Below are 26,712 nucleotides of genomic sequence, written 5' to 3' on the forward strand. Positions count from 1 at the left end.
CTTGACGAGATTCAGAAATTGAACAACAAATCTTCTCTAAATCTAAGTATGACATAACGTCGCATAAGCATTGAGCATGAGTAGGAGGAGAAACATCTTTCCATTTAAACAAAAGTGCCCTCCTAGCTATAAGAGAGCTAAAGGCCAAAATATGTAAATCAGATTTCTTCAACTTGATATCTTGTCCCTTGTCCTGCAACAATACCGAACAGAGCCATCAGAGAATTAGGCTTAAAATTGACTTTGAAAAGTAAACAAAAAGTTTGAAAAACTTCCTTCCAATATTTTTCAAGACATGGCCAAGTCCAAAACATATGAATTAATGAAGCTTCTCCATTATTGCATCTGTCACAGTAGGGAGATATATCTGAATAAAAACGAGATAGCTTATCTTTAGTCATATGGACTCTGTGTACCACCTCAAATTGTATGAAGGAAGCGATGAAATATTAACCAGTTAAAAAAAAATCATTCCAAGTTTCCTCAGATATTGATGTCTGTAAATCTTGTTCCCAGAGATTCTTAATTTTGTCTAAAGGAACATTCCTCGTCTCCAGTAGCATACCATAAATATTAGATATTGAACCATTATAAAAAGGTAAACAACAGGAATTCTGCAGATGCTGGAAATTCAAGCAACACACATCAAAGTTGCTGGTGAACGCAGCAGGCCAAGCAGCATCTATAGGAAGAGGCGCAGTCGACGTTTCAGGCCGAGACCCTTCTGACGAAGGGTCTCGGCCTGAAACGTCGACTGCGCCTCTTCCTATAGATGCTGCTTGGCCTGCTGCGTTCACCAGCAACTTTGATGTGTGTTGCATTATAAAAAGGTGTCAGATTAAAAATTACGTCTAATAAGTTCTTATCTGAGCTTATAGGAAATGTGCATAATTGAGATCTTAGAAAGTCTCTGATTTGTAGATGTCTGAAAAAGTGAGTTTTGGGTAGGCTAAGCTGAAAAAAGATTCCCAGAATTACTGAAGCATGCTTCCAGAGGATGTCTGCAGTTCCACAGAGCATAAACCTGAGAACACAACATTGTCTCTCACCACTGCCAACTTTCCAATGGCCTTGTTGCTCAGGAAACTGACATATGCTGACATAATGTAGTCCATAGCTGAATCATCCTGCACATTCATGCAGCACAGCTTCCACCAGCCATATCACACGCACTGCATGGGAGCAGTGGGGCAGTTGAAGTTGCATGGAAGAAGGGTCCTTAAGAGATGATAGAAGGCTGAAGCATTTAGCATGGGAATGACAACTGTGGCAATTGACCAATTGCAGGGGCCTGGGGTCTGTTGAAGATCTTGAGTTGAACTGCAAACGTCCCAGCCCACCCTTGCTGAATATGCTCAGCTACAGTTTGACGTAAAGTGGAAGGTAGCTGGAGAAATTAAGTAGGCAAGGAAGTGTAAAGAGAAATTAAACGTATTGGGTTTTTGACTGAGTCTCACCCAGTTGAAGAATATCCAAAACATACACTTTGATACTTTATTAAGCTCTGATTTTAAATGTATCTGTAATTTAAACCTGATCCTCAAACTGCTCCTCATTGAGGGAGAGGCCGAGAAAGGAATATATTGAGAAGTGTAAAGATAAGGGGAGAGAGTGATTGGAGAAAACATTAGGAATGCAATAGGAAGGGATAGGAGAGATGCAGCAGAAGAGCGGGCTGTATTTTTCACAGAACGCATGCGAAGAGGCTGCTTGCAGAATCAGCAATATATCACCATAGCAATAAATCTTTTTGGTCACTTTTTCTGTTACCTTTTCCTCTGTTAGAATACTAACGATGCCCACATCCCTCAGCCTGGTAGGCATCTTAGAATCAGCGCTGTGTAGGTGTGATAACACTTGTCTGCCTGTTGCTAACGCAATGGATTTTTAAAAAATCACCTTATTGGGTTTGTTTTTAAAATATTTTTGTGCATTTTATAATGAGCTAGGTAACACACAGGTGCAATGAGAACAGGCTGCAGTTATCTTTGAGTATTGATTATTTAAAATGGATGCTACATACATGTGCTTTCACCCCCGTATAGATTTTGCAATTAAAATTGCAAGCTTCTGGCCAACACTAATGACATATTAATTAGTGAATGGAGATTTATAGGAGCTAAATTGAGAGCCTGCAATTGAATCTGTTGTATTTACTTTAATTGGAACTCACCATTGTCTGCTGCAGTCCAATCCATTTTGGAGTAGCTTTCAATCTGATTGTTTGATCCAAAGTACAAATTTACAAATTGGCTGAAAAGTATTCCACTGGACTTTAAATTGATCAACACAAAAGTAATCCGTGTACAGCAGTGAGCCACAATACACCATTTATTATAGTTACATGATTCCAGGTTCTTTTATGAGGGCAGTGTTTGGAGGAGTGTACCTGACTTTACCTTTAGTGAGAAGCTTCTTCACAAACAGCCGTTTGTCATGTGTGAGCATAAGACGTGGATTTCCATTGGTCAGTATATTTTGGGCGTAAAAACGGATTCCAGTTCAGACTTTAGCTGATGCCCTCTTAAACGCTTCCTGGAGACGACACAGTTCCCAGTCTGGAAAAGAAACCTGTCCCCAAACATCCCCGAAATCCAAAGCATTGATTTCAATGAATACACTCCTCCTGCCTGTCCTTGTTGATTTAAATTAATTTTGCCCTGGGTTGTTTAATGTGACTTTTTTTTCCAATTGTGCTGCCTCAGTGTATTAAGCAACACCATAAGTAGAGAGGATAAACCCCTACCACCGATAAAGTACTCCAAATAGCGTGCATCTCTAACAGCCTCTGACAACCAAGTCCAACTTGTGGCCTTCATGTGTGGCTTAGCTACTAGGCCCTGCGGAACTGTTTCTACTGACAAGATGAGGGGCAAAGGCGGGCCACTGGCGCCTCAAAACCAGTTGCTGCGGGCAGGTGGGGCTCGTCAGCCTTGGACAGCAGCCCGCCTAGGAGAAGGAAAGCTCTGATTTTAATCCTCCGCTGCCTTGTGGCCATACCCACCCATGAGGAAGGCTTCAGGAGTAAACCCCGAGGAAGAAATCTGGAGTCGGGGTTCCTAAGGCAGTTTGATGTTATTCACAACTTCACTCTGGCAGCCTCTGTAACGATGCTGGTGCCAAGCTGTATCGGCGCTTGCCCTTCCCTTGGACTACATCAGTGATGTGGAGAGGGGGAGCCCACTGCACCGGCAACAGCTGGTTCTTCAAATCTTCCCACCCAGGCTTGCGCCCTGGAGATGACACAGTCCACCAGAGGTGCAAACCCATGATCCCCTGAGATCGGCGGCTGCCCGCTACTAAGTAGAGAGTAGCACTTTCCACTCTTAATAGCAAGTAAGTTGTTACAGTATGAGATTTGTTGTTATTCAGATCTCTTTTTAAAATTAGCTTTTTAGCATTTAGTTGCTGCTGACCAACATTCATTACTTATCCCTGATTGCCCCTGAGAAGACTGTTGCCCTGAACCGCTGCAGTCTTGCTTGTCGGAATTAGGCCCTCTTGCAATGAAGGAAAGGTGATGTATTTCCAAGTTAGAATGGTGGGAGACTCGGAGGGGAACCTGCAGGTACCAGTATTGTCATGCACCTTCTTCCGTGTTCCTTTTGGTGGTGGACTTCATGGGTTGGGAGGTGGTGTTGGAGTGGCCTTTGTGAGTAACTGCAGGACTTTGAGTAGATGATACATGTTGCACCAGTGGTGTAATTAATGTATAAAATGGTGGCTGGGATGCTGGTTAGGATGCTGTCCAGTTTTCTAAGTATTGTGGAAGTGCGTTCTTCCAGGTAGATGGAGTGTAATGCATGATGCTAACTTTATTTTTGTTACGCCTGGCAAGGTTTTGGGCTGTCAGGAGGTGAGCAAATTGCTGCAGGCTACCCTGCCCCTGTCTTCGAAGCAACAGTATTTGTCTGGCAGATCCAGCTGAGTTTCTGGTCAGTGATATTGACCAGGATGTTAATGGTGGGGTCTCAGTGACGCCTTTAATGGTACCGGTAGATGGTTGGATTCTGTCTTGTCAGAGTTGCTCAGTGCATAGGGTTTGTGTGGCATGAATGTAACCTACCCCTTAACAGTCCACGCTTGAACATTGTGGTGGTTGTAGTGCAGGGAAGCATAGACTGCTTGACTTTCCGAGCAAATAAGATAACAACTGAACTTTATGAAGCTTCTAGCTGCATCTGATTTTTACCTCTTGACCCTTTTTATGGAAAATTGTGATATTTTCCACAAAACAAAAAGTATCGGAGAGATGCAGGAATTGTACTAGAAGCTAGAGCAGTTGTATTTAGTTAAAACACAGTGGTTGTATAGGGTTTTTAAGGCATGAAAGTGTGGATAGTGTGCCCACCATCTCTAGCTAATCAGTATCTGCTGTTCTCGTGAAAGCCCACATGGAAGTGGCTGTATCTGCAGAAGGTAGGCTTAGCCATAGTTAGTCACTGCCTTTTACACTGCTGGCATTTAGGGCAGCAATGAAGGTCCTCCATCTCTGCCTTTGGCCATTTGGCGGTGTTCAGGGCTGCCTTCATCATGCCTGTAGTTTCCTCTGGGTTTTCACTACTGTCAGTCATGTAAATCACGGGTGGAGTCTCAGGAATACTGTCGCACATAGACATAAGATTTTTCTTTGCTGTTACCACAACTGTTCTTTTATCGACCAGTCAGGGTTGTTAGCCCTGAGCAGAACCCCCGAAACTGGAAGACCGGTGGACCACTGACCTCTACCCTTTGACCTGCTTGGCAAGGGTGGCCATACCAAGAGTCAAAGCACAAGGCCCTGATTCCAGCCAACATAGCTCTCAGGGTCATTGAGGCACGCCAGCCTGTAAACCCTACGCCAAGGTTGTGGAACTCCTGGAGGAAACGGGGCTCCGCCATGTCTTTCTGTTATTCATCCTTCCCACGAACTCTCTATTCCCTGGATAACAATGGTCGGTGGGTCTAAAATCTTATCCATCAGCGCAAGCAAGGCTGCAGCTGCACAGGGAGACAGTCTCCATCATCTTCTCAGGAGTTATTAAGGATGAGTAATGAATGCTGGCCAGCAGGAACTGAATATTGAAAAATTAATTTAAAAAAGAGATCTGAATAACAACATATCTCATACTTAGTGGAAAGTGCTACTCTCTACTTACAATGTTGCTTAATGCAGCTAGACAACCCTACCTTCTGCAGACACAGTCATTTCCACATGGTCTTTCACAAGCAGGTATTGCCTAGCTACAGATAGTGGGCATTATCTATGGTCTTTCATGCATTAAAGAGCATTTTGGACCTCTGTGTATTAGCTAAATACAATTGATCTAGCTTGCAGGACAATACCTGCATCTTTCTAATGAGGGAAAGGAGTAGATATGAGGAGAAATTTCTTTGACTAAGGAGTTTAGAATTGGGAGGGTGGGATCACTGTCTCAAAAGAAAGGGTGGGACATTGAAGGATCAAATGAATTTTTTCACCCAAAGCCTAATAAATCTGTAGAATTCTCTCTGCTTGAGGGATGTGATGGCTCATTAATGCATTCAGACCAGAGATCGATACTTTTCAGGCATTAAAAGAGTTGCGCGATTTAGGAATAGGGCAGGAAAGTGGTATTTGAAATAGTAAATTAGCCGTGATCTTGATGAAACGCAGAATGATCTTGAGGGTCTAGATGTATACTCCTGCTCCTCTTTCGTAGGTTGTTTTTTTATGTAAATCGTTTTTGCGGTTATGCAATTCAGAGTGAGTTATTTGCATTTAGTTTTTCTGAGGTCACCTTGCTATAATTCTGCATGGGTCCTGGGATAAATTTATTTGTCTGTAGAAAGAACACGAGTTCAGAAAGGTGAAGTGAATACCATTTAACTTTGGACCTAAGGGATCAGTTAAATGAAACTGTAATAGCAAAGCTTTTGGAAGACTGTGTGGATACAAAATGCACCTCTACTCGTTTTGAGGTTTCACTCCATTAAATGGTACAACAGGAATTTCTCACTCAGGGTACAGTGGATAACTGAAAACCACTTGAGGTTAGATGAGCAATCAGCTGACTGAAGCCCCCTGAAGTCCTCACTTTTTGGCTGCAATGAAACCTAGAGCACTGCTGTCTTGCTTCTGTGTTTCAACCACTTTCAGATATCAGCTGCTGGTACCAACCATATAAGTCACGAAGAATGTGGTGGCTTTCCTCGTCAGTCAACATTCAGCCATTGATTTTACCACACACAAAAATGCCGGAGGAACTCAGCAGGCCAGGCAGCATCCGTGGATTCTAACTGTGCTTGTTGGTCAATGTACCTAAAAATTACACAACCTTCCGGGAATGAGTGTACATGGACCGGTGGGCAAAGACAGCCTGGAGCAAAAGAAAATCTGCAGATGCTGGAAATCCAAAGCAACACACACAAAATGCCGGAGGAACTCAGCAGGCCAGGCAGCGTCTATAGCGAAGAGTAAACCGTCGACATTTCGAGCTGAGACCCTTCGTTGGGACTAGGGTGACAACTAAGGATGATTTCAAAATCACTAGAAGTTGTAAGGTAGTTTTAATATAGTCAAATGTCAATATATGTTTACCCTATTTTTGTTTTTTTCCCTTCTATACTTGGCTTTAAATGTAACACAGGTTGGTTTTCACTTTCTAGAAGCTCCTCTGTTATTGTGAAGTAGATTATCCTGAGTGGTTTCCTTTCATTTTGTTTGTTTGGACTAAAGGGTTAACACTGAGTTGGTGACAGGCTTGATGGTGACCTACCACAGGTCACACTGGTATACGGAGCACAGAAGTTATGTCACATATGCCACTAAACATCCCACTCTTGCCTTCCAACTGCTGGCATCTAAACTGAACTATTTATCAACAACGTGCTAAACTTGACTCTGTTTGTTCACTGACGTTGTGCTGAGGTTGTGGTATTTTACAGACTACAGTAGCCGGTTGGACAAGGATAAAGAGTTTCTAACAAGTCAGGGTACGCTGAGCGAGAAACTGCTGGACAGAATTGTTCTTCACCTGTTCAGAATCTATCCACAAGTTCTGAATAATACAGAGGCTGAAATGGTAGGAAAACTGCTCTTTAAACTCACCATGTGCTATAACTTCCAGATTTATGAACAATTTTGTTGTCTTATGAATAAATGCCTCCCATAAATTTGGTAGTTTTCTTTGACAGTGGAGTTGTAGGTATGGCAGGTAGGCACAGGTTTGCAAAGATTTTCATTCCTTACTTTTCCATGATTCTTGTGTTTTTGGGACAGCAATATAAGGAGGAAGCCGTTATGGTGAATCAGTCTGTTTTGATGTCTTTCAGTATCTTTGAAACAGCACAAAGATGAGGGTGATGGCATAGTATGAGGGACTGGAAGAGGGAAACATCGGTAGTGGTAGCACAGAGTGTCACACTCTGGCTAATATTGCCTGCAAGAGATACTTATATTTACTACTCTGTTTGTCCACCAGAATTTTATTTATTTATTGAGATACAGTGTGGAAAGGGTGCTTCTGGCCCTTCAAGCTGCAGTGCCCAGCAATCTCCTGATTCATCCCTAGCCTAATCATGGGGCACTTTACAATGACTGTTTAACCTACCAACTGGAACATGTTTGGATCATGGGAGGAAACCAGAGCACCCAGAGGAAACCCACGCGGTCACAGGGAGAACGTACAAATTCCTCACGGACAGCGACGGGAGTTGATTCCGTGTTGCTGGTACTGTAAAGCACTACACTACCATGCTATCACACAATGCCACTGTGCAAATCTTAGATTTGTACCTAATTCTCTTTTAATTGTTGTTAGTTTATGTATCATTAACTCCTAGCAGTGAAATTTTTAAAATAATACTCATTCTAATAAGCTTAAGTGGAGGAATATAGAGTTCAACTTCCCCTTTTATTCCTCAGGGGTTATTATTGAGACTATATCCACTTGGTACTGATTCGTAGTCATTAAAAGCATTATTTATGATTTATAAAATATGTTGCAATCATTCATAGCCAAAGAATCATCTCTAATGATTTTTTTTCCCTTTACTGCAATATTGCCTCAGGTAGTCCCCCAGGAAGTATTTTCAATTTCTTCCTGTTTTCCATTTACATCCTGCTTAACTCAGAATCATTCTCCAACACAGCACCAGTTTCCTCAGGTATCTTCAAAGTTCAAAGAATATTAATCATCAGAGTATCTACTTTATACAACCTTGAGATTCGTCTTCTCGCAGGCAGTCGGAAAATAAAGAAACACAATAGAGCTCATTTAAAAAAACCCCACACAGCAAAGACTGTCAAACACCCAATGTATAAAAATGAAAGAACAAATCGTGTAAACAATAAAAAGGTAAAAACTAAACACATACAACATCTTGCTGACGTGCTGCGCAATGTCCGTCCATAAAGGGTGCCTCCCTCTTTCTGATATCTGTCTGAAGCCAGTCAGTTCAAACCCTTGTTGAGTAAAAGCTTTGGCACCATTGCTTAAACTGTCTTTATCGACTTTACTGTCAAGTTACCGTTGAAACCCTCATCAATTGCTCTATTGCTTCTTCACTGTTCCAACACTCCTGCCTTGGTCTTTTTATTTTCTATAAACAGTGTCATTGTAAATTCTCTGTCAGTGTTTTAATCTGCCTTATTTCAACCATTCCTGTGTATTTGCTGAGCTACTGTAGCTTCAACTAAACGATATCTTGCTCAAAAAATCCCTTATATTTTAGTTTCTTCTTTCTTTCTCTTTCTGTAACCTGCTCCAATACACACCTCACGTCTTTGCATTCCTCTAAGTTTAGCTTTTTGTGTGTCTCCAATTTTGTTTCTGATGTCACTGGTGAATCTCAGCAACTTCAGGCTGGTGGCTAATGAAACAAAGAAAACAACTAAATACTTCTGTCAATCACTCTTTTTCTGGTAAACGATCATTGCAAGTGATAACCTCTAACTTCCCCTTGGACTTGGAGGCAATTCTATGTGGCAGAACCAAGGTGAGGTGAGGCAGTGGGCCCTTCGCCAGGATTGAGGATGACCCAAAGTTCGATCGATTCAAGTGCAAAGGTCGGGCACGGACCGAATCGAGGTAGCGGGGTCCAGGCCCCACATTGCGACAGAGCGACTGAACCCGATGTTTGGAAGATGACTTAGGTGCCAAACCAGATTAAAAAGGTCAGGGTGTCAGAGCCTAAGGCGAGGGACAGGCGAGGGAGCTTGCTGCTCTGGGTTATTTACTCAGCTCTGTGCTGAACTACGGGTCTCGGACTCTCCTTGTGAACTTCAGTTCAGAACACTATTTGCTTGCGTTTACTGTTTGCATGATTTGTTTTTTTTCTCTCTGCACATTGGGTATTCAACTGTCTTTTTTTAAATGGGTTCTTTTGGGTATCTTTGTTTCTTATCTGCTCGTTTGAAGACGAATCTCAAGGTTGTATAATGTATACGTACTTTGATAATAAATGAACTTCGAATTTTGAACTTTATATAGGCCATATAATTCAAGAACTTCCTCCCAAGACTTTCAACCTCTCCAACTACTATTTTCTCTTATAAAATTCTCCTAAAAGCTATAATATGGTATAGTAAACATGAGGAACTCTGCAGATGCTAGAAATTCAAGCTACACACATCAAAGTTGCTGGTGATGCAGGCCAGGCAGCATCTCTAGGAAGAGGTACAGTCGACATTTCAGGCCGAGACCCTTGATATGGTATAGTATCATATTTTGTTTGATAAAGTTCCTGTGAATACAATTATTTAGCTTTGAAAGCTTTTGATCTCTATGATTCCTCATGTCGGGTTTATTTTTGATTACTTAATTCATTATGTTTGTTTTTAAATGTCAGCCTTGTTCTTGAAAATCCCTCAGTAAACATCTGGCCAAGAAATTAATTGGAGAGTGACAGGTGATCATTGCCTGGTTTTCCCTGGGGTGACACTGTGACCATCAGTGACAGTCACAAGAATGTGAACAAGACTTAAGTTTCAATTTATTCATCTAAGTAATAGGCCAATGCTAATATTTGAAATGAAGGGGTTGCGTTTTTGTTTAATCTTTCATGACTAGAGTTAACTTTTCTTTTTTTGCACTGAAGTTCCTGCTCCAATGCATGATATTTCAGACGGGTTCCACCAGTGGTCTTTTTTAGATGTTAGTTTAGAGTTAGACATTTCCTGTGGTTATAGTCATAGTGCACCACAGCATATATACAAGCTCTTCGGCCCTGTAGTAAGTGAGCAGAACTGCAAACAATACTCCAAATTTGGCCTCAGGAACATCTTATACAATTTAAACATAACATCCCAATTCCTGTAGCTAATTCTCTGACACATGAAGGCCAATGTGCCAAAAGGTCTCCTTACTACCTATCAATCTGTGACACCACTTTTAAGGAATTCAAGATCTATATTCCCAGATTTCCTTTGTTCTACCATATTCCTAAGTGCCTTTTCGTTAGGCATGTAAGTTCTACTTTGGTTTGTCCTCCCAAAGTGCAATACCTCATCATTGTCTGCATTAAATTCTATCTGCCATTTTGGGCTACTTTTTCCAGGTGGTCCAGACTCCACTGCAAGCTTTGATAGCCTGCCTTGCTGTCCACCACACCCCCAAATCCTGATATTATCCACAAATTTGCTCATTCGGTTTACCTTATTATTATCCATATCATTAATAGAGATGAAAAGATCAACAGACCCAGCACCAATACCTGCAGCACATCACTAGTTACAGGCCTTCAGAGGGGCAATCATCTACTACCATTCACTGACTTCTCCCACTAAGTCAATGTTGAATCCAATTTATTACTTTATCCTGAATGCCAAGCAACTGAACCTTCTGGAACAGCCTCCTATGCTGAAAAGGCCTGCCAAAGACCACGTAGATAATTCCACTGCTTTCCTTCATCAACTTGAAAAACTCAATAAGGTTAGTTAGACATGACTTACCATGCACAAAGCCATGTTGACTATCCATAGTCAGGCCCTTACACATTCTGCCCCTTAGACTACCTCCCAATAATTTATTTATTACTGATGTCCATAAGACCGTAAGACAGTGGTCCCCAACCACCGGGCCGCAAAGCACGTGCTACGAGCACAGTTAGACCATTTGACCCGTCGAGTCTGTGGTGCCATTCAGTCATGGCTGATTTTTTTCCCCCTGCTCAGCTCCACTCCCTGGTCTTCTCCACGTAACCTTTGATTCTGTGTTCAATCAAGAACTTACCAATCTCTGCCTTAACTACACCCAACAATTCGTAAGGCCAGTGATGTTGTGGGGATGGAACTGGACTCTCTGACGGTGGTGTCTGAAAAAAGGATGCTGTCCAAGTTGCATGCCATCTTGGACAATGTCTCCCATCTACTACATGATGTACTGGTTGGGCACAGGAGTACATTCAGCCAGAGACTCATTCCACCGAGATGCAACACAGAGCGTCATAGGAAGTCATTCTTGCCTGTGGCCATTGAACTTTACAACTCCTCCCTTGGAGGGTCAGACACCCTGAGCCAATAGGCTGGCCCTGTACTTATTTCCTGGCATAATTTACATATTACTATTTAACTATTTATGGTTTTATTACTATTTATTATTTATGGTGCAACTGTAACGAAAACCAATTTCCCTCGGGATCAATAAAGTATGACTGACTATAACAACCTGGCCTCTGCAGCTGCCTGTAGTAACAAATTCATCACCCTCTTGCTAAAGAAATTTCTCCGCATCTGTTTGAAATGGACACCCCTCTAAACTGAGGCTGTGCCCTCTTGTCCTATGCTTTCCCACCATGAGAAACATCCTTTCCACATCTACTCTGTCCAGGCCTTTCAACATTTGAAGGGTTTCAATGAGATCTCCCCTCATCCTTCTAGATTCCAGTGACTACAGACCTACAGCCATCAAACGTTCCTCCTATGATAACCCTTTCATTCCCAGGATCATCCTTGTGAACCTCCTCTGAATCCTATCCAATGCCAGTACATTTTTTCTTAGATGAGGAGCCCAAAACTGTTCACATCACTCAAGGTGTTGTGCTTTATGAAGCCCCAGCATCACATCCCTGCTCTTGTATTTGAGACCTTTTGAAATGGCAGTCAACCAGAATAGGATACTTTGATTCCCACACGCTGTCTCCTACCAAACAGCGGAATTACTAAGTGATGCCAGTAACTTTTCTATAATACCATGGGCTCTTAACTTGGTAAGCAGCCTCATGTGTGGCACCTTGTCAAAGACCCTCTGAAAGTTCAAATGTACAACATCCACTGCATCCCCTTTATTTAAACTCCTCAAAGAATTCCAACAGGTTCATTAGGCAAAATTTTCCCTTGAGGAAACCATGCTGACTTTGCACTATCTTGTCCTGTGTCACCAAGTACTCTATAATGTCATCCTTAACAATTGACCCCAACATCTTCCCAACCACTGAGGTCATGCTAAATGATCTATAATTTCCTTTCTGCTGCCTTCCTCCTTTCTTAAACAGTGGAGTGACATTTGCAATTTTCCAGTCCTCTGGCAACATGCCAGAGTCCAATGATTTTTGAAAGATCATTACTAATACCCCTATAATCTCTACCGCTACCTCTTTCAGAACCCTAGGGTACAATTCTTCTGGTCCAGGTGACTTATGTACCCTGAGGTCTTTCAGCTTTTTGAGCACCTTCTCCCTTGTAATAGAAACTGCACTCACTTCTCCTCCCTCACACCCTTCAACATGTAGCACACTGCTAGTGTCTTCCACAGTGAAGACTGATGCAAAATACTCACTTAGTTCATTTGCCATCTCCTTGTCTCCTGTTATTATTTCTCTGGCCTCATTTTCTAGCGGTCCTATATCAACTCTCATCTCTCTCTTATTTTTTACATTCTTGAAAAAGCTTGGCTCACTGGTCTGTTATTGTCAGGCTCACTGGCCCATTATTTCCTGGCTTACTTGCCAAATACATATTCACCTAAATGATTTCATCCTCTGCAGAAAGTCCCAACATGTCTTGCTCACTTTTTAAGCCTGGGGCATACTCTCCACTGAGGGAATGTACAACTTAAAGCGCAGGGAGTTAGTTAGTGAACTATTTCCATATGAGCAGGAAAACTGTGTTTTGGCACTTCCAAAAGACAATGCCTGCTGCTACTTTGCTACAGTACTGAGTGCAAGCATAGATTTTGGGCTGAAGATGTTTTCTTTAGGCAACAATCCTTTTGCTTTAAAGTGAGAACGGAAACTGCTATTGTTTTTTCTCTTCCAGTGATCCTCATACTGAATCTTGCATTTTTTTCCAAAAGTTCAGGAGTCTAAATACTCCGGCGTGCATTCGAATATCCAAACTCCTCGTTCATCTGCAGAGCAAGAATAACAAAGCCTGTAAGGAATTTTACAACGCATTGGAGATAAATGATCCTCAGATTTACGAAAAGCTTCCAAGCAAATATCTAGGCAGTAAGTTTCAATTTTATTAAAAATATTAAGTAAACTCTCTTTTTACTTATAATACTGGACTTTATGCAAATTCTAATAGTTATCATGAGTTAACTGTATAAGTCAATATTTATATGAACAGAAACAGAATGGGGCACACAAAAGCTGATACTGATTTAAAAAAAAATTACAATGATTTTCTGGTAACTCACCACTTGTGTAAACTTTACGTAATAAACTTAACTTGGACAAGATTCATTTTGGCTTAATCACTCTGCAGTGATTTTCTCTGAATATTGGGGAAGGCACTGGAAAATGCAATGGAAAAAAATTGTCAAACTCCATAAAGAGTACACAATTACTTGGCCAGGTAACAATCCAAACGACTAAGTGGAAAATTGGCCTTGTTCTCATTGCACATATGCACAACTTTACCATTGTTGAAATAACACTCGGCCAGTTTCTCTCCTTCGCAAGACAAGTTTGGCATATAATTTTGTGACGATGACCGTGCCCCTTGAAGTCTTTCAGGGCCTAAACATTTATGGGTTTTGGAACCGCCATTAATAGAAGTAAGGCCATAATCTGTTCTGACAGGATTGTTGTGCAGAATTATGAAACTAACCACTAACTACATTACTTTCACAGAAATGACGGATTCAATGGGATTGAACATTGATATCTACCACAGAGAGAAGTACATACTTAATAACAGGGGTAATGTACTTTTAGAATACAATTTCTTTTAATTTAATTGAACGGTTTATTTAGATCAGAATTTAGGTTAGATGTGAACTTGTTTATTGTATGCAATTATCAAACTATAAGGAGAAATGCAGCAGGAGAAGTTCACAAGCCGTCGTTTATGAACTTAACAATTTAAGCAATATGAATTCATTAAGTTTATTCCTTTACCTTTTGAAATTTGATTTTACCCTGCAATTATGTTAGTACTAACATTGGTGCAACAACTGAAGTTCTATTTTCATTCTGAGTTGTCAATTGGTTAGATGCCAGGTGAAATTATGTGGTACTAGTCCTCATTGAACCATGGCCTACATAATAAACAATTTAACACCAATTTATGATAGCTGTTGGTGAAGGAAAAGATATGCCAACAAAGGTTCAGAATTTTGACAGAATTTTTCAGTTTTTCTCTTGGCATTGGGTATGTAGCATACTGGTTAAGTTATAGGGCTGATAACCTGAGGTCAGAACTATTGATCTGGAGTCAAGAGTTTTACCATTCTGACACCTGGGAAGTTTATATTTAAATAATGAATTAAATCTGGAATAAAAACCTAGTATTGGGTAAGGTTATCATGACATATAAAACCCTATTCCATTCACTGGTCCATAAAGAAAGGGTATTTGCTGTCCTTCCCCAAGCTCATCCAGAAGTGACTCAAACCCATCAACATGGTTATCTCCACAGCCTTTTGAAATGGATTGGTTGATCGGTGAGGGTGGGGGAGAGATGGCGAGGAATTGACGATAAATGCTAACTTTGCCAGTCACATCCACATCCTGCAAGCATATATAAAAAAAAACTCAGCCATCTCATTGCATTTTGATGATTCCTTGTGAGGCACAGTGGTGTCGCAGTTAGCGCTATTGTTTTACTGTGCCAGCCAGTCATCAACAATCAGGGGTTCAATTTCTGCTGCTGCCTGTAAGGCATTTGTAGCCTCTCCCAGTGATCACGTGGGTTTCCTCTGGGTGATCCAATTTCCTCCCACATTCCACAGACATATGGTTAACGTCAGTGAGTTGTGGGCATGCTATGTTGGTGCCAGAAGCATGGTGACACTTGCAGGCCGCCCAGCACATTCCTTGCTGATTTGATTTGATGCAAAGCTACACATTTCACTGTATATTTTGATGTACATGGGACAAATAATGCTAATCTTTAAAATATTTCATCATCATCATCATCAGGTGCCGTGCCCAGTTTGAGCTTTGACTGCCATGGCCCACACACTCTTGTTTCGGGTCAAGTGGACCAATTCATTGGTATTCATTTCCAGTTCTCTGGCTGCTGTCTCCATCATCATTTGTCTTTGCCTTCCTTCCGTTCAATCTTTCCCATGATTATCGTGCATTCTAACTCCTCTTTCCTAATCACATGTCCAATGAAGTTAAGTTGCCTTTTCATGATCTCATACATTATTTCTCTTTTTGTGTTTGCTCTGTTCATGACATCCTCGTTAGATATTCGTTTCGTCCATTATATTCTTTGCATCCTCCTCAAAAACCACATCTCTGCTGCTTCAATTCGTTTTCTCATGTTACTAGATATTGTCCAACATTCTGAGCCATATAAGGTAACTGGATAAACATAACATTTCAGTACTCTGAGGTGGGTTGTCATGCCTAGTTTAGTGTTGGTCAGTATATTCTTCATTCTTGTAAAGGTGTCTTTTGCCATCTCTATTCTTCTTTTGATGTCCATGTCGCACCTGCCAGCTTCCTAAGTAGCAAAAGTTCTGTACTTGTTTTATGTCTTCCCCGTTTATTTTCAGCCTGCAGATAGGATTCTCCTTCTTTTTGGATATCACCATACATTCTGTCTTTTCGCAATTGATAAATAGACCCATTTTTGCACTTTCTTCAACAACTGTATCAATTAAGTTTTGTAGTTCTTCCTCCGTACTTGCAATTAACACAGTGTCATCTGCATATCTGAAATTATTGATGTTTTCACCGCCAACTTTGATTCCCAAGATGTCTCTTATTTTTTGTAATGTTGTTTCACTGTACACATTAAACAAATCAGGGGAGAAAACACACCCTTGTCTAACTCCTCTCTTGATTTAAAATCTAAAATCTTTACTTGAATTATATTTAGCAATGAGAATTGTATTAAAATATTGCAGGATAAGTGCAATTTCAATAATAATGTGCCTCATTAGTTTAGGTATATAGCCATATAACCATATAACAATTACAGCACGGAAACAGGCTATCTCGTATGTTACAGGTATTATCGGGTCCACAGCATAGATATTACGTAACTGGTAATTTTCCATAACTTGGGTAGATAACATCACCAATGTTACTTATGTCTCCTCATTTCAATGTTATATTGAGATTTCGCTATGCCGTAAATAGTTAATGCTTTATAGATGGTTTGATGGTCGTTGATACATTCTTTAGATAATGACGTGTAATATGTTTGATCTGATTTACTTAAAATGCTTTATAAAAGTTTACTCTAACCTGTTTTCTATTGTGAAATGGAAAGAATGAAAGGGCCCTGGTGAATTTTTGAAGCACTATATTAATTGACAACAGCTGTATATTTGTTGTTAGGGCCACAGTCTAGTTTTTTTTTTGAAGAGTTTAGATCCTTTGACACATTTCCCTCTTTCCCCCTTTGCACAGAAGTCAGGCGAATTCCGCCTGTCCAGTCCTTACCAGTTCTAGGTGGGAGAGAACGATTAAAAGAAGTACAAGTTGCTAGCATATAGCTCTTGAGCCTAAATATATTCTCTAAGTATATGAAAAACCTGATTTGATTTGGCTAACTGCAACTTTTTTATATAAGGGAAAGGTGTTGTTTTTGTCATCTATTCACAGGATGCAGGTGTCACTGTCAAGTTGAGTATTTTATTGCTCATCCTGTGTGAACTTAATGTGAGCTTTGGACTTCAGAATTCGTGGTTGCTCTCTTGAGCTTACTTTACGATTGGCTTTTGGAGTGAACTGTAGCCTGTCTAAACTCCGAATTAAATTTTTAATCTAAAATCCAGAATAAATTGTGTTCATTTTCTTTTAGGTCCTGCTTTTTTTCTGGCTTGCTTTAGTGTTGCAGCTGGGTTGGCTTTCCTGCTTTATCACTGCAAGGAAGGTAAGAGTTTACGAGTAAAGAAAGTGATGATTAAAACTAATTTTAGACTGTTGGCTGACCCAAAGTCTTCAAGCGGATAAAAGTTTTGACTTTTGCTTGCTAAACATACTCTGCAAAAGATGGCTGAATATTGTATTGTTTTAGGGCAAACTGCAATGCCTAATATTTAAGCAACACATTTATAGTAGCAGGAGTTTTGCAGTTATTATTTGTTCAATCAAAACTACGTGATGTGTCAGAAATGCTGGGTGAGAGAAAATGAATCACCAGTGGTTACTTGAAAGCTTTTAGAAGGGTGATGGCTGTAGATAGTTAAGAAGAAGTTTGAGAAAGCACAATTACATGGCAGTGAATGAATAATTAAGTAATAGTGGTGGAACAGAGGAATCAGAGGTTCCAAGGTAGGCAACTGTTTGAAGGTGTGCGCAGAGTACTTTTGTTTGAGCACTTTGTGAGGTAAGTAAGAGCACAAAGATCTTGAAATATATTTGGGGAACCTTGAGTTTGCGTTGCCTGGAGTTCATGACAGGTGATTGTCGAGGACTTTGTGAATTTATGTCTATTGATTGTTTGGGAAGAGACCATGACTGGCAAGGCCAGCATTACTGTCCGCCATTGCAGTCTTTCCAATGGAGGCACTCCCAATGTGTTGCTGAGTGGGGAAAGGGCAGACTTACCAAGTCTATGTGATGTATAACTTGGAGGGGAAGCCGTAGATGGTGATACTCCCATGTATTTGAAAGGTTTGTCCTTTCTGGTGATAGAGATTTGAGTATATGGGAGAAACCATCTGAGTAACATAGGAGACCATAATGCATTTTGTGGTTGGTGCAAACTGTAGCCATAATGCCCAGTCATGGGTGAAATGAATATTTAAGTGGTGAGTGATATGCAAACCAAATACTTTGCTTGATGGTGTGGAGTTTCTGTAGTGTTGTGGAGCTGTGGTCATTTAGCAAATGTGAACTTCAACGTGCCTCTGATACGATTTGCAGATGGTGGAAAAGTTTTGGCACTTCAGGATGTGAGTCCCATACCTCTAGATACTCAGACGCTCACCTCTTCTTGTAGCCAGAGTATTTATGTGGCTGAAGAAGGATCTCAGCCCGATACGTCGACTGTTTACTCTTTTCCATAGATGTTGTCTGACCTGCTGAGTTCCTCCAGGATACTTTATACTTTATTATTGCCAAACTATTGATACTAGAACGTACAATCATCACAGCGATATTTGATTCTGCGCTTTGTTACATACCCCGTAACTGGGTTGCCAAACCAGCAGAAATGGATCACTCAGTTGGAGTCTGGAGTACTAGAACTAAGAAAGTTTTATTAAAGAAACAAGCAACACAGTAATCGAAAGGATAATAAATGCAACAGTTCAGTGATGATAAACACACATGTGCACAGAATTAAGATAACAGCATCAATCAAGCTCTATCGTTGTCTAGGGGTAAATGACCAATTTCAAAATGACTCAAAGTTCAGTCCAGTTAGTAGTTCAGTTCGCAGTAATCGTTGCCATGGCGATGGACAAGGTGGGGGAAGAGACAGAGATAGAATAGGAACAACTGATCATTCAGCACGGCTTCACTCACAGACCAGCGATATGGCTCACAAACAGCTTTTGGGCGGGTCCTTGGTGATGTCACCTGAGGTCACCGACTGTGACCCCTCCTCCAGATGCGGTCGATCCTCTGCAGTGAACCCGGCACCCAGGCAAGGGCGGACACACACCGGGTTCCCGCTGATCGTACCTTTCCACCCTTGTCGTTGTCTGGTACTTCTCACCTACTCGTGAGAGGCGCACCGCTTCCAGGGTCTCGTTACCTCGGGTGGCGTGTGTGTCTGTCTTAGCGAACCTGTCCCTTTTTATCCCCCTGCTGGGGTATCGCCTGTCCATCACTTCAAACAGTTCAGGGTTCAAAGGGGGGAGCCGCTCCAGACAGCTCTCTCTCCCACATCCCTTCATTACACATCTCCAGACGCTGCTCCATTGTTCCTTATCTCTCCTTCCCCTGAGGGCAGGTGGCAGACCAACTGCTGATGCCACTGATGCTAGCCCAGGCCAGCAAACATCTTAATTTTATGTGTATTCTCGTAACAGCTTCCCGCTCCCTGGATTACAAATCGATAGTAAATATTAAAAATTTAAATTATAAATCATAAATAGAAAATAGAAAAATAGAAAGTAAGGTAGTGCAAAAAAACCAAGAGGCAGGTCCGGATATTTGGAGGGTACGGCCCAGATCCGGGTCAGGATCCGTTCAGCAGTCTTATCACAGTTGGAAAGAAGATGTTCCCAAATCTGGTCAAATGAGTCTTCAAGCTCCTGAGCCTTCTCCCAGAGGGAAGAGGGACAAAAAGTGTGTTGGCTAGGTGGGTCGTGTCCTTGATTATCCTGTCTATTGTGTGTGTTGCTATTTATGTGGCTCGTCCATTTGAGAGATTTCTGGGGCATGACTCGATAAAAACCCTTTAGTTGGAGCAGGCTGTTTCCTGGCACTGTCATCTTATGCCTGAATGTTGCTCAGGCCTTTCTGCGTGCAGCATGAACGGTTTTAATTTGCTCTAGAATTGTAACACTGCTGCATCAGCAAACATCCCCACATCTGATGTTATGATGGAGGTAAGGTGATTAGTAAGGCAGCTGAAAACAGTTGAGCAAGGACAGTGCCATGAAAAACTGCTGCAGTAATGTCGTGGGACTGAGATGATTGACTTTCAGCAACCCCAACTATCTTTCTTTGTGCACAGTGTGATTCCAGCTGTTGGAGTGCATTCCTCTTGATGTCCATTGACTTCAGTTTTTTCAGTGTTCCACAGTTGATCACGTACTGCCTTGACGTCGAGGACAGCCACTCTGAGCATCCGCTGGTTAGTCTTTGACAAGCTCTGGAATGAAGTGGTCTTGCCAAACTTCAAACTGGGCATTGATGAAGAGTAAATGTAAAACTTACTTGGGATCATCATAACCAGCACTTTCCATTCCTTTTCTGGTGTTTGGGAATACACTGATTAGGTAGTAATTCACCAGACAAAGTTTGCCTTGATTTTTTGAGAACATGACACACCCAGGCAATTTTTCTTCCTGTATGGTAGGCACAATTTTACTATTGTACTAGAATGGGTTGGCTAAAAGTGTATCTGGTTTTGTACTAGATCTATACTTTTGTATAGTGCAACATCCTTTACCGTTCTCTGGGCTGATTCCACTTTTCATAAGGGGTGGATCGAGTTGGTTGAAGACTGGTCTCTGTTGAGTGGGGGTCTCAGGAGGAAGCAGAGTCGGGTCATTCACTCAACACTTCTGACTAAACACTGTTGTGAATTCTCTGGCCTTGTGTTGATCTCATTCGGAGCCCTACAGTCACGAGAACCACTGACGGAGAAGTCTCCTCTGACCTGCTGCTGATTTGTCCATCACGTAGATGCTTAGTCATGGCAGGTCTGTAGGGCATTGATGTGATCCAGTGCTTGTGGCACAGTTTCATCGCGTCAACTGTAAGCTGGTTTTGCTGATCTGCAGACTTGGGGTCCTAAGTTACACCCTCACCAGTTAGTCTCCACCTCACTGTTTGGTACTTCTGGAGAGTATTCTTAGCATTTCCTTCAGCACTCTCCATTGAACCAGGGTTGACGCTCTGGTTTGATAATGGTTGGATGAGAGAAACACTAGCCCAGGAGCTTGCCAAGTGTGGTGGTATCCCACAGCTGCATCTGGTGCTCCACAGCAGCTCATGGACGCTCAGTTCTGAAGCGCCCGATCTGTTCTTACTCTCCTGCAATGGCGGTGGCTGCAGCATCATGAAACATGATGCAAAGTGTCCGTGACACGATACTGTCTCCATAAGCGCTGCAGGATGGTCATAAGTCGGTAGGCTGGTAATAATGAGGTGAAGGTTTACCACCGATGTTGAGTTCTAACAGGAAGGAAGTGGAGATTAACTGGAACATCAATTGAGAAAGAAAATTGAAGTGGTAATTAGAATTAGGACTTAAAACAGTGGCAAGTGAATTCACAAAGAAGAAAGTTGCCTTGGTAACGAGTATGGTTAAAGCAGCATATAGCTAATTAAAGGTTTATTGTTGCCATACTAATTGAGCCAAGAAAGTATCAAATCGATCATCTCTCCCCTTGTCACTTACATTATTTGCTACAGAAGGTGATGCACGAACTCAAAAGGTTTAACGAACCTCCCCGCTACACTTGATCAATAGATCAGGTTGACATTGATTTTTAAAATTTTGTTTTTATAATCAGACATAGGAGGTAGAAAGCTAAAATGTGAAAGTGTGCTTCGTGATCAAGTTTACCTGTCCTTTGATACTGCATATAGAGTTCAGCTGACATCTAAACTTATTAATGATAAGGTTTAATAATAAGATAAATCTTTTATTTAAAATCTCCACACAGGCATAAGCCATTTACTGCCAATGAAACGTTATAATATTAAAAGAAATTGTTTTGTGGCAATTTTACTTAAGACTGCTAACGTCAGGTCAATTTCACCTGGATTATTTTATTAATTTATAGCGAATATAAATTAATTCAAATTATCAATTGTTTAGAAAATTAGTACTTTAAAGCTGGGAATCAAATCAGCAATTTCCACATCTAAAATTGACTTTGCGTCATGAGTCTTTATCATTTTATCTACAGATTCCAAATTTGAAAGTACTGCAAAGAAAATTGTTGGATTTTCTTACCTCGGTTTTGGAAAAAGAGCAAGAAGATACTTGTTAGCATATTTGGAAGACCAATCAAAGAGGAACTGATGATAGTGCTTCAGCGAAAAGCATATTGATGTTATCTGAAAATGTATGGGAATACGTGCACTCCCATTTCCTAGGGCAGTTCTTCTGCTGCTACCAAAGAGATAAGATTTTCTATTTGTACATGAATTATATGCACTTGCCATTTTCCTGCTGCAGGTCAGCACTTTTGGGCCATGAACCTCAAATAAGGCAATGATATAGTAAATAAATATTAAGAAATGCATGTGTTGTTTGCCTCCTGTGCCCTCACAGTACTGGCTGATATGCATAACAGATATTCCGCTATCCAGTCTTTTTTAATGACTATTCCTTAAGACTTAAGTCAGTCATTTTGGATAGCTTACTGAACTCCAACAGGTAAAACTTTCAAGTGTTCAGGCTTTGCAATGGATATTACTCTCTGAAATTTTTGATATTTTCCGAAATAAGTTAAAACTTCCAATGACATTTGGTACTGTAGGTTCAGTTACAAGGCAACTAGATGACCAGGAGTGTACTTTCTGTTTAAGTAGATATGAATGAAGGGATGGCAGTAGAAGTTAACTCAAATCTGTTCAAACAATGAACTGTCATCATCTTCTATAAATAGAGATTTTTGCAAAAAGTTGGCCGTCCTCAGAAAATCTTCTTTCTTTGAGCAAGAAGGCAGCTTCTTAGGCTCCAAGATTTCTTGGATGCAACATAAAATATTCAATCTACAGAAGTTGCAGTTACATTATAATTGTGTGAAAGCAAACTAAAGCAATCCATTGGAGATGTCCTTGCTTACATCAGTATTGTCTTCTCCCCCCGCCCCCAATATTTAGCGATCAACATTTAGCTGTAGTTCTAAAAATTGGTTTTGATTTATCCAACTGTGCTATCTGACCTGAGAATGGTTTAAGATGGCACTGGTGACAACTCACTGGCAGCAAACAAAACTATCATCTGTTTTATTAATCACATTTTTTCTGGAAAACAACCACTGCAATCAGTAGCCTGTCACTTCCCTTTTGGAGCTGAGCTTTTGAACCGCCTCTACCACCTGGCGTTTTTGTAGTGTGAACTGAAGTCTGGAAGGTGCAGGGCAGTTGTGGCGTGGGTGTGTCTGGGCCGAATCGAGGCAGTGCGGCCTGGTCCCGAGAGCAAGGAACGTGCATGTGTACGGCCATCGCTGGAGCGGATGTGGAGCTGATTTGAAGCGGCAGGGTCGAGGCAGTGGGGCCCAGGCCTGAAAGCGAGTAACAAGCTGATGTTTGACTGATTTAAGTGCCAGTCCAGATTGGAAAGGTTGGGTAAAGGCAGAATCAAGGCAGCGGGGTCCAGGCACGAGAGTAAATCAAAGTGGCAGGACCCAGGTCTGAGAGAGAGGAATGACTTGAGGTCTGGCCGATTTAAGCGCTGGGCCAGATTGAAAAGAGCAGGGTTTTGGGGTCAGAGGTGACGGACAGGCAGGTGTTCAGCTCTCTGTTCGCCAAGGTTTACTCATTTCTGTGCCGAACTGAGGCTGTGGCCTACAACTAACGGACTCCTGGTTTGGCTGTGACTAGCCTCCTGGCTGTGAACTCACTTACATGAACTTTAGTTCTGAATGCTATTTGCTTATTTTTTTACTGTTCGAATGTTTTTTCTTTAGCATCAAGGGTGTTTGATGGCTTTAATTTTTGAATGGGTTCTATTGGGTTTCTTTGTTTTGTGGCTGCCTGTAAGGAGATGAACCTCAATGTCTTCGAACTCATTGGCCCAGATAGAGCTGAAGCTAACCTGCAAGGCCCTGCTTTGTGATGGAACCTGAGATGATGTATCTGGTCACGTGGATGAGTCAGAACAAACTCCAGCCATGAATTTCCGCTGGATGTTTGTAGTGGAGAGTAAAGTTCATAGTTCAAAGAAAGTATAACAGAAAGAGCAAATAAGAACAGTTTAACACTTTTGAGTAATTAAACACTATTTAAACTCCAAACAAAATAATTTAATAGAAAATATAACTTGTTTTATTCTTGACTTTCTTCTCAGCAGTTTCATGATCTCTATTCAAATTAATGTGCTGAGAACAGAACCCACAATGTGGGCGCAAAGGAATCTCTTATATCCTTAGCTGAAGTTGTTGCTGAAGCCCGGCCACTAAAATCAGGACTTGCTAGTCCATGATCCAGTCCTGCCACACACACTGGCAACTCTGCTTGTCAATATAGATATTATAACCTAAGGGTTCTATCAGGAATATCTGGGCTCTTGCTGGAAAGGGGACTGTGAATCCATTTGCGAGAGGTGTTAAATGAATTTTTGGAGACTGGGAAAGCCTGCAAGGCCCCTGCAGCATGATGGCAATCTGCCCATGAAGTACTTACCTCCTTGACCTTGTGCTTGGTGCTGACACATGGACTCAAATAAGCCGCTTTAAAGGGCATTTTGATATGTTCTTCTACTCATTTATCAGTTCTGAAGTTTCAATCTCTGATTAAATTTTGGTTGCTGATGTTCTTGATTTTATAACGAAATTATACCACAATAGATCCTTTGGTATGGAGGTTCTGACCGTTGGCGATCTCTGTTGCACCATTTCCACGGGTAAACACTTGGATCTATTGTCATCCCGCGTGAGAAATTGAATCACTTCACTGCTTATCAGGAGCTTGAACCCTGGCCAGTAATTGTAAATAAGCACAGGATTGAAGGCTTCCCATTAAAACTAATCTGCAAATTACACTGCATTTTCTGATGAGAAGGTATTAATCTTTTTTATGTCACCGGGAAACTGTTTCCCTCTATCAGTTCCTAGTCAAACAGAAGATATTTAACTGGAGTTAGGAAGTTGAAACTTATATTTATATAATCGCCCAATATACTCTTTAAATCTCAATTTTGTATTTAAGATTATAGCTGATAATGGTTATGTTCCTATAACTGTGTGACTTTTATTTAGCAATGTTGATGTTTTGCATCTATAAACATACCAAATGGAAAGCATTCTCAATTCAGAATCATAACTTGTAATCAGATGATGCACATTCATTAGATTTTTTTATTGCTATTTCATTGATTTCTGTTAAATGGTAGAACTTGTAAAATTTGTTTGGATTACTTAAAGATGCAAATTGTCTTGCATCCTTCATACAAATAGAATTGTTCTGTGGTCTCACTTTGAGCTGTGAAGTGCTGGAAGCTTTGGTCTTTCTGGCTTCAGGGAATTTATGGAATAACACTGTTGTTCTTTTTGAAATAATGAGGTCAAGAGAAAATGTCAAGTACATTTGACATTTCTTATGGAACACAAAGCTGTTGCCTATAAATCAGGAAATAGAAAATATAAGGCATCAAGGTTGAGTGTTTTTGAACTTTTGTCCCAGTGTAAAATTCCTTTTTATTTATATACACACATACACTTTTAATATTAAATTTGATTGCTTCTCGTTACTCTTTGGTGATGCTATGCAAAAAGATTTGCTTGGTAATAGATGAGATTAACTCAGAGCTACATCTGTACTAATATGGAGAGAGAGGAGAGTGTCTGTGTTCATCGTATAGGTGTTAAGATTGCTGAAAGAGAAAGTGAACAAAGAGCACCAATTTTCAGGGAATTGCTATTTAAAAAATAGAGTATAATATTCGAGGCATTGTGATGCAAAAGATGAATGCAGAAATCAAGCTAGTCAGAAAGAGAAACAGAGAAGTATGCAGGTAAGTAGGACAGGTTTGTTACCTTGCTGTAGTAACATTTCCAGCAGTATTAATCAACGCCCATACAAGCCACCAGTCATAAGCCCATCGCTGTGATGTATTTGGCAGTAGCATTGTTGTTCCAGGTTTCCTTAAAGGAGCATGAGTGGAGTCCAGGCATCAGCAGTGTTTTATAATAATAGAAGCAAATCTCCGGAATTCTTTGGCGTTATCCCTTTCGTTTTTGAAAGCAAGTTACCGAGATGTTCTTTTGATATTGATACCTCAGACCTCGAGATAGTAATTGAAATGTTGTCGTTATCCCAGTGTCTTGCAGACCAATAGTTATTTTTTCTCCATGAACTTGTTCGTATCAATTGGAACATAAAAAGGGGAAAAGACATGAATGTTTGAATCCAAAGAGTTAACCAGGTTATGCAAGAAAACGAGGTGAATGCAAAACCAGGTGTGCATCTACCAGGGCACAATGTCAATGTCAGTCCTGGGTTTGTTTATTTTTTTTCACAGTTTACCATGACTAAAACCCAAGCTTCATCATGAGCATTTGTAATTAGCAATAAATAAACATTTGTCAACATGTCATGTGTATCTTACTGTGTCAGCTTTCAGACTCTGTGGAAAGCATTGAAACATTCCAATCAAAGGACAACATTTAAGTATTCGGCTTTGAAAGTTTTAATTGCAGTACACTTAGCTCGCGCTAATGTGACAAGTAACATATTACTCAGCTCCATAAATTATGAAATGATCATAGAAGCATACAGCACAGAATTAGCCCTTACAGTCCACCTTGTTGCCTAGCTACACAAATCCCATTTGTTTACATTGTTCCTATGTTTAGTTCAGAAGTCATCTGTAAGGAGACTGTATGTCCTCCCCATGGAATGTGTGGGATTTCTCCATGTGCTCTGATTTCCTCCCACAGTCCAAAGACTTACTGGTTAATAGGTCATTGTAAATTGTCCCGTGATTAGTTGAGGGTTAAGATGGGGGTTGCTGGGAGGTGCGGCTCAAAGGGCTGGAAGGGTCTATTCCAT

General features: G+C 40.9%; 1 protein-coding gene across 2 annotated transcripts in view; it reads left to right on the forward strand.

Annotated features, from left to right (window-relative positions):
• Window positions 1-26,246, forward strand: part of card19 (caspase recruitment domain family, member 19) — a 29,517-nt gene extending 3,271 nt beyond the window's left edge. Inside the window, exons 2-6 of one of the 2 annotated variants that reach the window (XM_063068115.1) lie at window positions 6,907-7,043; window positions 13,254-13,407; window positions 14,035-14,103; window positions 17,165-17,236; window positions 21,900-26,246. In XM_063068115.1, coding sequence (XP_062924185.1) covers window positions 6,907-7,043; window positions 13,254-13,407; window positions 14,035-14,103; window positions 17,165-17,236; window positions 21,900-22,015 — 548 coding nt within the window. In that variant the 3' untranslated portion in view covers window positions 22,016-26,246. Of the gene's footprint in view, window positions 1-6,906; window positions 7,044-7,547; window positions 7,692-13,253; window positions 13,408-14,034; window positions 14,104-17,164; window positions 17,237-21,899 lie in introns of those variants that run through there. The other variant, XM_063068116.1, reaches the window with a different exon arrangement.
• The last annotated feature ends 466 nt before the right edge of the window (window positions 26,247-26,712 follow it).

This window comes from Mobula hypostoma, chromosome 15, assembly GCF_963921235.1.
Source record: "Mobula hypostoma chromosome 15, sMobHyp1.1, whole genome shotgun sequence".
Lineage (NCBI taxonomy): Eukaryota > Metazoa > Chordata > Chondrichthyes > Myliobatiformes > Myliobatidae > Mobula > Mobula hypostoma.